This window comes from Zootoca vivipara, chromosome 13 (genome assembly GCF_963506605.1).
Source record: "Zootoca vivipara chromosome 13, rZooViv1.1, whole genome shotgun sequence".
NCBI lineage: Eukaryota > Metazoa > Chordata > Lepidosauria > Squamata > Lacertidae > Zootoca > Zootoca vivipara.
The window spans coordinates 51763499-51777716 of NC_083288.1; the positions used below are offsets into that span (position 1 = coordinate 51763499).

Below are 14218 nucleotides of genomic sequence, written 5' to 3' on the forward strand. Positions count from 1 at the left end.
GAGTTGTTCATAGGCTTTGGGCTGGCTCCTGGGAGCAGCAGGAATTAGGAATCATTATATTCTCAGAGGATGAAAGGAAATCTCTTATTTATGATAGGCAGGAAACCCTCACTGCAATCTTTAATATGATGTCTGCTTCTGGCAATCGCCCTTCAGCGATTCGCAGAGCTCCTCTGATGTCACGGAAGGTTCTGGTGCCGTCAACGGAATGCTCGAAAGCAGCTTTCTGTGAGGGAAGGGGAAAGGTCAGTTTGGCTGGGGGGGGAGGGGGAGGGGACTCTGAACCAGCCCCTCGCGGAGAAGAGAAGCAACTGTGGGTTGGCACGAAGGCTGAGAAGGCAACAGAGTTTTGGAGGCTCGGAGGCCAAAAAAGCAGAGTTTGGTGCGTCCGCGCTTCAGATATTGATCTGAACCAACCGGCCAAATCGCTGGCGACCAGCGTCTAGCAAAGAAAGGTTTGCAAAAGGGCATTGTCAATCTAAGTCACTAGCACCTAGCACACCAGTGGTAAACTGGACATGATCTTGGAAACAGCAACGCCTCTTCCTTGGTGGGTTGGGGGCATAGCTCAAGAGGTCGAGTGTCTTCCTCCGGCGAAAAGACAGTGTTTTGTGTTGTGTAGGCTCCGAAATGTAAGTCATGGGCCCCGCCTGCTCGCCTGCTCCCTCAAATATCACGGGTTTTCTCCTTTCTATATATAGAGTGCCTACATTCTGCATGGACCGGTTGCAGGGCAACCTGGGCAAATGGCTTGAGATACCTATCAGGTCCATAAATGACCACATAGCGTATTTTCGACACGAAAAACAGCGGCAATTTGTGGTTGACAAAGGACAGCTGGACATATAAAGGGCCCCATTACCTTCAGTAGCCTTAGGGCCTCATCAAACCAGACAAGAGGGCCTTCTCGGTAGCAGCACCACCCGCCCTGTGGAACGTCCTTCCACCAGTTGTCAAGGAAATAAGCAGCTATCTTAATTTTAGAAGACATCTGAAGGCAGCCCTGTTTAGGGAAGCTTTTAAAATTTAATGCTGTATTGTTTTAATATTCGATTGGGAGCCGCCCAGAGTGGCTGGGGAGACTCAGCCAGATGGGCGGGGTATAAATAATAAAATTATTATTATTATTATTATTAACCTAAATCTGGCCCTGGGCTAGATGACCAGGGGGGGGGGTAGTTTCCTTCCAACTCTACAATTCCACCATTTTATCCAGGGCAGGGGGCAAAGGGCAGCCAGGTGAAGGGGGGGCCCTGCCCAGTCTTCCTAACCTCTCACTGCCCCATAGTTTTGTTCCCTCCCCCCATTCCAAACATGGTGGTGGGAGATGGATTGAGAAGCAGAGGGTGTCTTTTTTTTGGCTCTGCAGGGGAACAGGCGCCCCCCCCTTCCGCCTCCGCCTCCCTCTCCCCCCTGTTGAAGACCTATAGCTCCCTGATGAGAGATTCCATAATTTCCATGTCTATTGACTGCTCCCAGGGTGGGAATATGCATCCATTAGTCCTTGTCCCAGTTCCATCGATCTGTAAAGGCTCTCTCTCTCTCTTCGCCTCTGGCAAACACAGCCGGGAGGCCTGTGATTTAAGGGGCGTGCGGTGCGGTTAATTTGTACACACACACACACACACACACACACAATCCTAAAGTGTTGCTGAGATCAAATCCGTTCCAGAAACCACACCTTTTGGCTCCCTCCTCTCTTTTCTGGAAGTGATGGCAAGAGACATATGGGGAACAGGCTCGGTGGGGATTTGAATGGAACTCTGCACCTGCTCAGGGGCTCCTTGCTTAGGCCTTCATTTTAAAAAAAAATTACTGTGGGAGCGGGGTTATTGTTTTTGTTTGTTACGGTGGTTATGTTGCTTGTGATGGGTAGCAATTGTTCCCATTGAGCAGGAGGGAAACTGAGGCAGAGAAAGGAGAGGTTCAAGGGAAGTCATGTTTTATATATTTCAAATATATGAAAGGATGTCATATAGAGGAGGGAGAAAGGTTGTTTTCTGCTGCTCCAGAGAAGCGGACACGGAGCAATGGATTCAAACTACAAGAAAGAAGATTCCACCTAAGCATTAGGAAGAACTTATTGACAGTAAGAGCTGTTCAACAGTGGAATTTGCTGCCAAGAGGTGTGGTGGAGTCTCCTTCTTTGGAGGTCTTTAAGCAGAGGCTTGACAGACATATGGCAAGAATGCTTTGGTGGTGTTTCCTGCTTGGCAGGGGGTTGGACTGGATCTCCATGCCCATGCCTGTTCTCCATGCCCAGCTGAGACAAAGCCACTCTGCACATCCTCAGATTCCCCTTTGTTGTACGAGGCATTAATTTATCCCCACAAACAACCCTGCGAGGTAGGTTAGGCTGAGAGGTGCCTCTAAGGGATCTTCATTCGTAGGCGAGTCGGAATTTGAACCCTGGTTTCTCCCTGGTTCTAGTAACCCGACACTCTTAAGCACCAAAAAACACACACACCCTTGCTCGCATCTAACACGCATTTACAGCTTCTCCCGCAGAACCCTGGGAACTGTAGTTTGCAAAGGGGGTGCTAGGAATTGTAGCTCCCTGAAAGGTAAACTACAGCCCCCAGGATTCTTCTGAGAAGGGCGGGGCAGAAGCCAAGCGTGCTCTACACGTGTTCCAAACGCGCATTCAATGCGCGGTGCGGATACGACCCTCCTCTAGCGGGGGCGCCCTCTCCTCTCCTATCGTGAAACGGGAGTTGCGGCGCGGCGCCTGCAGGGGGCGCTGATCGCAATTCCGCGCTGACCCACATGGGAGGCGCCACCAGGCGGTGCAATGGGTGTTTTGGGGGGCGGGGGGGAGGGGGCGCACGTGTCGCGTGTGCTGAGTCCTTGCACGACCCCCTTCCACCCCAAGACCCCTATTGAGGCAGGGACACCACCACCCCTTCAGGGACCCTTCCCAAAGTCAGCGCGACCCTTACGGAGATTTTATTCCGATCTGGAGCTTCACCCCACAGCGGGGGGGGGGGGGCGAGGGAAACCCTTCCGTCTCGCGCTTTTGGGGTGTCCCCCCGTGCCTCCCCCCATTAAACCCACCCACACCCATAACGATGGGCGTCCAAACCCCAGACACTGACACCACCACCACCCGTCTCCAATCGCTACGGATTAATTTCAATTAATTCTTCTGGGGGGGGGGGAGTATCCCGGCTTCCTTCCGCAGACAGAAAGGGGCACCTTCCCCCCCCCATCACCTGCCCCTCCTCCCTGGACGATAAAGACTTTCTCCCCTTCCACGCCCCCCCCACGCCCAAGGGTGCCTAACAGACCGGGGGACTATCTCTCCCCCCCCCAGCTTTGTCACGGGTGTGTGACAGAATCCCTCCCTCCCTCCCCCACCCCTCCCTTTTCTGCTCTCTTCTCCTCCGTCTATCCCTTATAACACACCCAGATCGACAACTCCCCCCCCCCTCTCCACCCCGATCCAGGATCTCTCTCTCTCTCTCTCTCTCTCTCTCTCTCTCTCTCTCTCTCTCTCTCTCTCTCTCTCTCTCTCTCTCTCTCTCTCTCTCTCTGCCCACCCCCACCCCCTGGGCTTCTCCCTCCCTCCCTCCCTCTCCACACATAATTAACCTCTGAAGCTCTGAAGGACACCGGGGTCTCCTCCCCGCCCCCCTCCCTCCCTCCAAGCGCAGCGGAAGCCGGGATGGAGACGGCACTCCGGCGGCGGCGGCGGCGGCGAGGGATCCGTCATGGGATCTAGTCCTAGCACGAGAGGGAGAGCCAGCCGTCGGCAGGGACCCCCCTCTCTTTCGGAGGGGGGCGCCCTTTTCCCGGGGCTGCCCCGGAGGAGAGAGGCGACCTCCACCTTGGAGTCACCCTAAAAAGAAGAGAAGATACCCAGGCTTTGTTTTTTTATTGCCCCCCCTTTTTTTGAACCGCTCCCGGGGCTCGAACCAGTCGCCCCGTCGGATTGCCAGCCGCGCCGTCCGTCCGGAGAGCGGCGGGATCCGCAGCGCTTCTTCGCCGGGACGCCTTGACCTGCCGCCGCCGGGAGGGCGTGGAAGGAGAGGAGGGGAGAGAGAGAGGAAGGGGGCGCCCCCCTCGCCCCCCAACACCCCTCGCTCGCCCCCCTAGTCCTGCTCGCCTCCGGATGGGGCAGGCATGGCCGCCTTAGCCAGCTCCCTGATCCGGCAGAAACGGGAGATCCGCGACCAGCCAACCGGCCGGCCCGTCTCCACGCAGAGAAAGGTTTGCCCCCGAGGGACCAAGTCTTTATGCCAGAAACAACTGCTCATTTTAATCTCCAAAGTCAGACTGTGCGGGGGGAGAAAGGGGCGGCTGGAGAAAACGCCCGGTAAGTCGCCCTCTCCCCACCTTATCCGACCCCCCCCCTCCATCCCCTGCGGAGAGGTGGTCCCGGATCCTGGATCTCTCCGGAGGAGGGGCGGGCGGGCACTACTAGGTGGGTCCTGGGTTGTGGCTCAGCGGGAGAGCGACTGCTCCGAGTGTAGAAGGATGCTGCCCGCCCGGGTCTGGAAATCCTGGAGAACTTCTGCCAGCTGTTGTAGGCGATGCTGAGTTATCTGGTCCTGTCTTCCCTAGGTCTTTGGGGGGGGGGAGCCCTGAGGTCTAGAATCTTGGCTTGGTTTGTAAATGAAGGGTAGCTCGGCGGCAGAGCACCTGCTTGGAGTGCAGAAGGTGGCAGGGTTCGGTCATCTCCAGGCACAAATCCTGGCTTGAAATCCTGGAGAGGTGCTGCCGGCCAGTGCTGGCAAGGTTGAGCTGGCTGGGCCAAGGCTCTGGACAGGTGTGTGATGCAAATGCCAAGGTGGTGAGTGTGTTCTTCTGTCCCAAAGCCCTGTGGCGACAGGACTCTCGTTCCCCAAAATTTGCTGTTGAGGTGTGTTATCTGCACAGTGCAGTGCCTGGAGGTCAACAGCAGGGGGCACCGTTCCATTGCAGTTAATGCAGACAGCTTGTGGCGGGGCAGAGGGGAGGGATTCTGTTTTGGGCGGCATCCCAAATATATATCCCGGGGTCGACGGCTTCACACATTTGTTGTAAATACGGACCGTCCTTTGTGAGTTGCAGGGCCCTGGGTTCAACAGCAGGAGGCGCTGGGCCTCGGGGGCAGGTTTATACCGACCTTGTGCTTCCATAGGTCGCCTGCAGGGGGCGTTGGTTATGCGGCTTGATGGAAGCTTTGTCTCCTCTGGGTCATCAGTAGGGGGCGCTGCTCTGCAATGGGGCGATCTTCTGTTTCTGTGACCTCTTGGATAGCTGTGGGACTCATCGCTGCAGGAAAAGGCCTGTTCAGTCTCTTGAGGACTAGGAACTTAGGTAGAAGAGGCACGTATTGAATGTATAAACCCACAAATATCAGATGCACCCTGGAGGGGCTTCTTATGGAGTGGGGTGTCCGGTTGGCCCCCTGTTGGCTGAAAATAAGTACAAATTCATTTTATTTTTAACTAGTCAATCTGAAGCTGGAAATAAATAGTAGGCAAGTTTATACAGACAACTGCGTACGGGACGGTGGAATGTATGAACGAGTCCCTGCAAAGGGGGTGGGTGGGTAATTTTGAAGAAATAAAAATAATTTCAGCACTGATTTTTGCAGCTTAAACTTCATCAAACTCTTTCCTGCCTGGAAATGTTTAACAGGGATGCCTGCTTCCTCTTGTCGAGTCTTCGGAAGGATCGATCTTTTAGTTCGTCTTCCCTGCCTGAGGAAAGTTAGCAGGCTTTTGAATCCGTAGTAACAATTTATTTGCAGCCGTTTCTGAAGCTTGCATGGCTGGGGGGGGGGGGGAGGCCTCTCACCAAGTCGGGGCCTGCAAACCTCAGCGGTGGGGGACATTTGTGGCCCGCCTGTTCGGGTCACCATACTCCTGTCCCCCCACCCACTCCAACCAGCGTGACCAATGGTCAAGGGTGATGGGAGCTGTGGTCCAAAAATGTCTCCCTGAAACCACCTGTCTGAAATAAAAGGGCCAATATCCAGACTTAGAGGAGATTCCTGGGTTTGCAGCACTCCTCGCATGGTCAGAGGCCCTGTCCGGCTTTTCGATCGAGGCGCCTGGTTCCAAGGCTTTTAACAGCAGGACCCGGTGTGGAAATTCAAATAAACGAGACGCGATGCTCTGTAGATTATGGAACGACACCCCGTTTGGGGTTTTATGGCTTTTTTAAAAAAGAGATAGCCCATTAATTTTAAAGGTCTCTAAATGAAAACACAGCTGGTGCCGCCGGCGAGTCCTGAAATCCGAGGGTTTTATCACGCCCAAATGTGAAATCCCATATTTGCTTATTCTCAAAACGATACCTAATTGTGCCGGGATGGGGGATTATAATTAAGGCTTATTATTAGCCTAAGTGGTCATGTCTATGTAGACCTCTTGTTCCTGGCCTGTTCAGGAAGGATGCTAACCCCCAGGGAGGGGGCGAGGGGAAGCGGGTGGTCCTACAGGCTGTCTTCCCTAGTGGCTACAGTGGGCGGCCACATCCCTTAATTTCTATTTCAAAAGCTTGAGAAGAGGAATCGAGAAGAGGAATGAATCCACCGGGCTTGATGTGGAAAGGGGCTCGGTGGCAGGGCCCGAATTCCACACTCGGAAAGGTGCCGGGTTCAGATCCTGCCAGCATCTCCAGGTAGGGCTGCCTGAAACCCCAGAGAGCTACTGCTGCCAGTCAGCGCAGCCAGCATGGAGCTAGAGAGGAACCCTCCCCGGTGGTCCGATTTAGGATCAGGTCGCTTCCTAGGCCAGCCAGTGGGAAGGCAAAAGATTTGGGAGGCAAGCTCTGCATTGCAGCGGGCCTGACTGGATGATCTCAGGGGCCAGAGGCCTGATCTGTCTCCCTGCCTCGCCCCCTACTTCCAGATTGTAATAGCCATATTGATCTGGGCTCCTGAACGTGATGGCTCTCCGAGGGTGTAGCCCCTCAACGACACTCAAAAGGGCTGAATGGATTGTGCTTTCCGCTAAAGCGAATTACTGTGCCATAAGGCGTTTTAGACGTTGTGGGGAGGAAGGAGAAAAACACCCGAAAGTTTGAGAATCCCAAAACGGCTGGGCTTTAATCGGAAGTAAGTTGAATGGGACTTCCTTCCAGGCAGATGGTTAAGCAGGAATTTGACGCTTGAGATCAGGCACCCCCAAACTTTGGCCCTCCAGATGTTTTGGACTACAATTCCCATGTTCCCTGACCATTGGTCCTGCTAGCTAGGGATCATGGGAGTTGTAGGCCAAAACATCTGGAGGGCCGCAGTTTGGGGATGCCTGCTTGAGATGGTTTAAGGCTGTGTTGCTCAAGGGAGTTTACCAGTCATGGTGGCCTCTGAAGACAAGCGTCGACTCGAGGATTCTTGTCCACATTAATGGGCGCGCGATCGAGAGCGTTCCACCCCTCAAAATCGGCATGCCCCGGTGACCCCTAGTTTGCGGTGTTTCCTGGGTGCCTTAGGTGGGACGTTTGCGCCCCTTCTCCAAATTGCACCCGGCCGGGTTGAGGTGTGAAAATCTGCCCCGGGGGGGAAATGATATTAGAAATCGCAAAACGGAACCGCAGAGCTAAGCTTTGGCAGGACGAAGAGGTCTGACTATCTCTTGCATCGTTCTGCTCTGTTTCGCAGGGCCGTGCCCCCCGTTTTGATGCCCGTGGGGCTGTGCCAATAGCGAGGGTCCGCCTGGGACACCCCACAGATATCTTGGGCCGGAACTTGCCGTTTCTCCCCAAAGTTATCGATTCCTCTCCAAGGAAAGGCCGGATTCCTGTGGCTGTTTTCCCCCGAACCCCACCCCACCCGGCTGCACACATTTGACAAGTCACTGCGTTCCTCTTTGGAAAAGGGTGGATTTCGAAACACAACACAAGGAAAAGAGAGACAGAAAGAGAACGAGAGAGAGAGAGAGAGAGAGAGAGAGAGAGAGAGAGAGAGAGAGAGAGAGAGGCATTTTATGGGGAATTACAACAGCCAAAGAAGAGAGAGAGTCGCTAGCTCCCCTCCACCACCCTTAAGCCCCCTCCCCTCCCTCCAATTTTGTCCTTCAAATGTCTTGCCGAATGACAGAGTGACAGGCAATGCGGGCCTCCACTTCGAGGAACCGCGGATCTCGCCATGGAACTTTGTGGGAGATGAGCATCTTGCTTTTCTCATTATCTTTCCTCTTCTTCTTTTAAAAGGTGTCCTTTGTTTAATTGCACGTCTTCTATCTTAAAACCTTTGCACCCCGCCTCTGAGATGCGGAAGGGGCCTTCGTGGGTGCGTGCAACTCATCATTAAAACAAGGGTTAAAACCACAAAGAGGGATTAATTTTTCAAAAAGACAGCCAGCCGTGCAGCAGACATTTTGCAAAAATGGGAAATGGTTATTATTACTAATTGCCTGCCCTTCACCCCAAGGTCCCAGGGCATCAAAGCACAATATTAAACACCATTTAAGATGGTGCATCTTAAAAACATGCACCTCGCGTGTCAAGAGCCAGCATAAAGACGTGCATCCTAGCAGGAATCGTAGAATCGTAGAATTGTAGAAGGGACCCCGAGGGTCATCTAGTCCAACCCCCTGCATTGCAGGAATCTCAACTAGATCATACACGACAGGCGGCCATCCAATCTCTGCTTAAAAACCTCCGACGAAGGAGAGTCCATCACCTTCCGAGGGAGACCGTTCCACTGTCGAGCAGCTCTTGCCGTCAGAAAGTTGTTCCCGATATTTAGCTGGAATCTCCTTTCTTGTCACTTGAACCCACTGGTTTGGGTCCTAGCCTCCATGTGAAGACGCTAACCTATCTCCTCTCAGTCTCCACTTTAGCAGGCTAAAGATACCCAATTCCTTCAACCATTCTTCATACGGCTTGGTTTCCGGTCCTTTTATCACCTTGGTCCCCCTCCTCTATGTGTTCCATCTTGTCGACATCCTTCTTAAATTGGGGCGCCCAGAACTGGACACTGTATTCCAAGTGTGATCCATCTGACCAAGGCAGAATAAGGGGGACTGTGACTTCTCTTGATCTGGACACTAGGCTTCTGTTGATGCAACCTAGAATAGCATAATAATAATAATAATAATAATAATAATAATAATAATAATAATAATTTATTATTTATACCCCGCCCATCTGGCTGGGATTCCCTAGCCACTCTGGGTGGCTTCCAACAGAAAAATAAAACACAATAATCTATTAAACATTAAAAGCCTCCCTGAACAGGACTGCCTTCAGATGTCTTCTAAAAGTCTGGTACAGTAGTTGTTTTCCTCTTTGACATCTGTTGGGAGGGCGTTCCACAGGGCAGGCGCCACCACCGAGAAGGCCCTCTGCCTGGTTCCCTGCAACTTGGCTTCTCGCAACGAGGGAACTGCTAGAAGGCCCTCGATGCTGGACCTCAGTGTCTGGGCAGAATGATGGAGGTGGAGACGCTCCTTCAGGTATACTGGACCAAGGCCATTTAGGGTTTTAAAGGTCAGCACCAACACTTTGAATTGTGCTCGGAAACGTACTGGGAGCCAATGTAGATCTTTCAAGACCAGTGTTATGTAGTCTCGGCGGCCGCTCCCAGCCACCAGTCTAGCTGCCGCATTCTGGATTAGTTGTAGTTTCCGAGTCACCTTCAAAGGTAGCCCCACGTAGAGCGCATTGCAGTAGTCCAGGCGGGAGATAACCAGAGCATGCACCCACTTCTGTAATTCCAGAACTGTCCCAGGAAAATCGGGACACTTGGAGGATGTGCAAGTCACTAGTCCTCATTGCTGGCAAAGATGTGCTTGATACGATGCAGGCAATAGCCTGCTAAAACCCAACCACAGGTTGCTGGAATAAGATTTCCAGTGGGTAGGAGTGGGGAAGGGACAGTTTGTGGCCTTTATTCCCCTATTATTATTATTTATCTCGTATTTTTGTGTGGTGAACCGGCCAGAGATCTGCGGACAAAGGGCGGCGTACGAATTTAATAAATTCGCAAAATACATACTATGGGAAAACCTCCGGCAGGACCCGAGCTCAGGAGCAGCATGTGGCGTTTTGCAAAAATGAAAACTTAAAAAACGAGGGGACGGTCCCTGCCCCAACAGGCTTACAATCCGAAAAGCAGCACAAGGGAGACCTTAAAGGCAAAGGGAGGCAGGGGCTAGTGGGGGAGCAGAGGGAGGCAATGTGGTTATTTCAACGACCAAGATGACCAAGATGACCAAGAAACCAAGCCTGATGAGGAACAGTTGAAGGTGCTGGGGATGTTTAGCCAGGAAAAGAGGAGACCGGGAGGAGACATGAGAGCCATCTTCAAATATCTCAAGGGCTGTCCCACGGAAGAGGAAGCAAGCTTGTTTTCTCCTGCTCTGGAGCGTAGGACTCGAACCCATGGCTTCACGTAACGAGAAAGGATGTTCTAACTTGGCACAAGGAAGAAATTTCTGACAGTGAGATGTGTTCGGCTGTGGAACGGTCTCCCTCGGGAGATTATGGTCTCTCCTTCCTTGGAGGTTTTTAAGCAGAAGTTGGAGGGCCATCTGTCATGGATGCTTCAGCTGAGATTCCTGCATTGCTCGGGGTTGGACTGGATGACCCTTGAGGGTCCCTTGCAGCTCTCAAGATTCTATGGTACATGTGTATTTTTGAGTGGGTGTGTATATATAACTCTGCCTCTGCCATTTGTTGTTCAGGCACCCATATCCAGCCTTTGGACTTCTCTGCCCCTTCCTGAACCTGCAGAAGAGGCTGGGCTTCAGAATTCGCACTCGGCACCAGATGCAGAGTGCTGCTGGTGGTTCCCCTGCCACAGGGCGACGAACCGAGGCGCCGCCGAATTGAGACGGTCCAGTCACGGCCTTGGACAGGGTCAGGGTGCCATGTTACGAAAAGTCCCATTGCCTCCCAACATTTCTCCACTGAGAGTAGGGACAAAAAGCTTCTCCCACATTTGATCTCCAGCACACAGAGACATCAAATACACATTATAAGGCGGTCACCTTGATTGTTGTAAAGAAAAAAATGTGCGAGGGAAGGAATCGTGTAGAACACCTTCCGCAGATAAGTGGAAAGAAATAGAAACAGGGAGAAAGGTTGTTTTCTGCTGCTCCAGAGAAGCGGACACGGAGCAATGGATTCAAGCTACAAGAAAGAAGATTCCACCTAAACATTAGGAAGAACTTCCTGACAGTAAGAGCTGTTCGGCAGTGGAATTTGCTACCAAGGAGTGTGGCTGAGTCTCCTTCTTTGGAGGTCTTTAAGCAGAGGCTTAACAGACATATGTCAAGAATGCTTTGATGGTGTTTCCTGCTTGGCAGGGGGTTGGACTAGATGGCCCTTGTGGTCTCTTCCAACTCTGTGATTCTATGATTCTATGAAAAGTTTAGCTGTAAGCCGCCTTGAGTCCCTTTCAGGGAAAAGTCAAGGGAATAATAATAATAATAATAATAATAGAAACTCTGAGAATGAACAGGAACATACCGGAGATTAAATCCTATTGAACTCAATGGGACTTAGTTCTGAGTAAAAACGCTTAGGATTGCAGTGAAAGGCCCAGTCTTTACCTGGGAGTAAACTCCATTGGATACAGTCGTACTTACTTCTGAGCAGACAGTGTGAGGCTCCATTTACAATAAAGGAATAATCAACATTCCACGGTGTTTCCTTTAAAAAAAAAAAAGGCTGGCAGCGGAAGCATTTCAATTAAAGAATTTAAAGCAGATTCGTGACCTTTTCCTTCAAAAGGGCTTCGTATGCCAACTTCATTTGGTGCAGGGATTTTATTATTTTCGGAATAAAAAACAGGAGTCTGCTTTTGCATCTACAGAGAGAGAGAGAGAGAGAGAGAGAGAGAGAGAGAGAGAGAGAGAGAGAGAGAGAGAGAAGGCTTCTGTTTCCAAAAAGGACAGGAGAGTTTGTGTGTATCCACCGCATTTAATCGAGATGTGGAAGGGAGGGAACAGGAAAAGCGGGACATTCTGGGATCAGATTGGAAACCGGACACGGCTTCTGCAATCCCAGGACTGTCCCTGGAAATTTGGGCTAAACCACTGAGCCTAGGGCTTGCTGATCAGAAGGTCGGCGGTTCGAATCCCTGTGACGGGGTGAGCTCCCGTTGCTTGGTCCCAGCTCCTGCCAACCTAGCAGTTTGAAAGCACGTCAAAATGCAAGTAGATAAATAGGAACCGCTACAGCGGGAAGGTAAACGGCATTTCCATGTGCTGCTCTGGTTTTCCAGAAGCGGCTTTGTCATGCTGGCCACATGACCTGGAAGCTATACGCCGGCTCCCTCGGCCAGTAAAGCGAGATGAGCGCCAACCCCAGAGTCGGTCACGACTGGACCTAATGGTCAGGGGTCAGGGGTCCCTTTACCTAGGACAATATTAAACCCACCCCTGTTGCTACAAACACCCAGGTCTGCATCATGCTTCTGGGGAAAGATGACTTCTTCTGCCCTATGGCAGAAAAACACAACAAAACTGCCTCTATTTAGCTGGCTGCTAACCCATGCCCCTGTTTTGACCTCAACTTTTTGCCTTGGCGGGGTGCACATCGCACTTCCTCAGGAATCTCTGGAGGTGGGTCGAGGCAGGCATCTTCTCTGCAGGGGGAGGGCCGAAGCTCGGAGCATCTGCTTTGCATGCACAGAAGGTCCCGGGTTCGAATCCCGACCGTTCAAATGCCAGGCAAAGCTGGCGAGAGACTTCAGCTAACTCGACCTGAGCTCCTTTCGAAAGCAGCCATTGCAAAAGAACCATGAGGTCTAGGATCTTGGGCTGTCGCTCATCCGCTCAGCGTGCAGAAAGTCCTCGGGGCGAGGCAGCGCAGTTTGCTCTGTAGCGCATGTGGGTGGGTGCCGGATTCAAATTGCGGGGAAAGAGATTGCGGCTAAACTTTAGCAAGAAATTTTGGAGCGTCAGAGCTGTGGAAGGTGGTGGACTCTCATGTTAGACGGAGTTTGGGTGGCCACCAGTCAGCGATTCCTGCGTTAGCTGCATTGCTGGGGGCCCGGTCAGACTAGATGACCCTCGGGTCCCCTTCCGACCCGTAGGGTTCTATGATTCTGTGAAAGCAAATGTACTTTTTAGTGCGCTGCCTTCTTCAATTCCCCACTTTACAAGCATCTAAAATATTCTGCCGGACCCTTCTGTATTTTTCGATGCGCCTTTAGCAGCCAACATGGGCATGTTTGGCGCATAAAACAGCTCAGGGACAGGCTGCCGCCGTGTAAATGGGATGGAAGTGGAGTAAGACCTCAGCTGATGAGTAATATGTCCTGGGGTAGGAGGAGATCAGGCGGCGGTTCTCGAGTGTGACGATCGGGGCGTTACAAGCGTGTCCTTATTTTCATTTGCTAAATCTTACAAGTGTGTGGGGAGGAAGAAGGCCACAGAGAGGAGAGTCTGTTCTGCAGCAGCTCCAACGAGGAAAGTGAGCCAAGGGTGCCGGGTTCGAATCACTTTAAATCGAGGCGGTGCATTCAGTTGGGAGGTAGAGAACCTATAAGGCTCTCTAATCTCTCGTTTTGCATTTATATCCCCACCTTTTTCTCACCCGAGGAGCTTAAGGTGGCATAACTGGCTCTTCCCTTCTTCCCAGCAACAACCCTGCGAGGTAGGATAGGCTGAGAAAAGGCCATGGTTGGCCCCCAAGGCCACACCGAGGGAGCTTCATGGCTCAGTGGGGATCTGAACCCTGGTCTCTCTCCCAGGTCTTAGGCCAACGCTTTAACCACTACACCACTGCTGCCTCTCGTACTAGGAACCTTTTCTTCCTTCAGTTCATCTTAGGATATGGACCAAGGCGAATTCACAGCACCCGATGTACATTTAAAGCACATCCTAGTTTGCTTAAGGGATGTGTTTGAAATATGTGTTGTGTGTTCTTTAAAATAATAACAACAACAATAATAATAATAATAATTACATCTATATCCTTTCTTTCCTCCAAGGAGATTGAGGCGGCAAGCAGAGTTTTTCCCCTTCCCCATTTGATCCTCACAACGACCCTGTGAGGTAGGTTAGGCTGAAAGACTGTGAATGCCGCAAGGCCACCCAGTGAGCTTCATGGCTGAGTAGCGATTCGAACCCTGGTCTCTCCCAGGTCAGCTACCCCACCCTGGCTCTCTGTGTGGACCTGCCCCCCATTGGGCACTGAAGCCAGCGGCCTTTCCCTGATCAGGATTCGAATTCAGGGCCCGGCCTCCGTTTGGGACGCAGAATCTCCTCCTTACCCGAACTTCCCTCTTGAGCTGTTTCTCGGCCACTCAAAGGGAAACGGGGGCATAAGT

General features: G+C 52.0%; 1 protein-coding gene across 1 annotated transcript in view; it reads left to right on the forward strand.

Moving 5' to 3' along the window:
• The first annotated feature begins 4122 nt into the window (after positions 1 to 4122).
• Positions 4123 to 14218, forward strand: part of FGF11 (fibroblast growth factor 11) — a 41666-nt gene continuing 31570 nt past the window's right edge. Inside the window, exon 1 of the mRNA XM_035135703.2 lies at positions 4123 to 4315. Coding sequence (XP_034991594.1) covers positions 4123 to 4315 — 193 coding nt within the window. The remainder of the gene's footprint in view (positions 4316 to 14218) is intronic.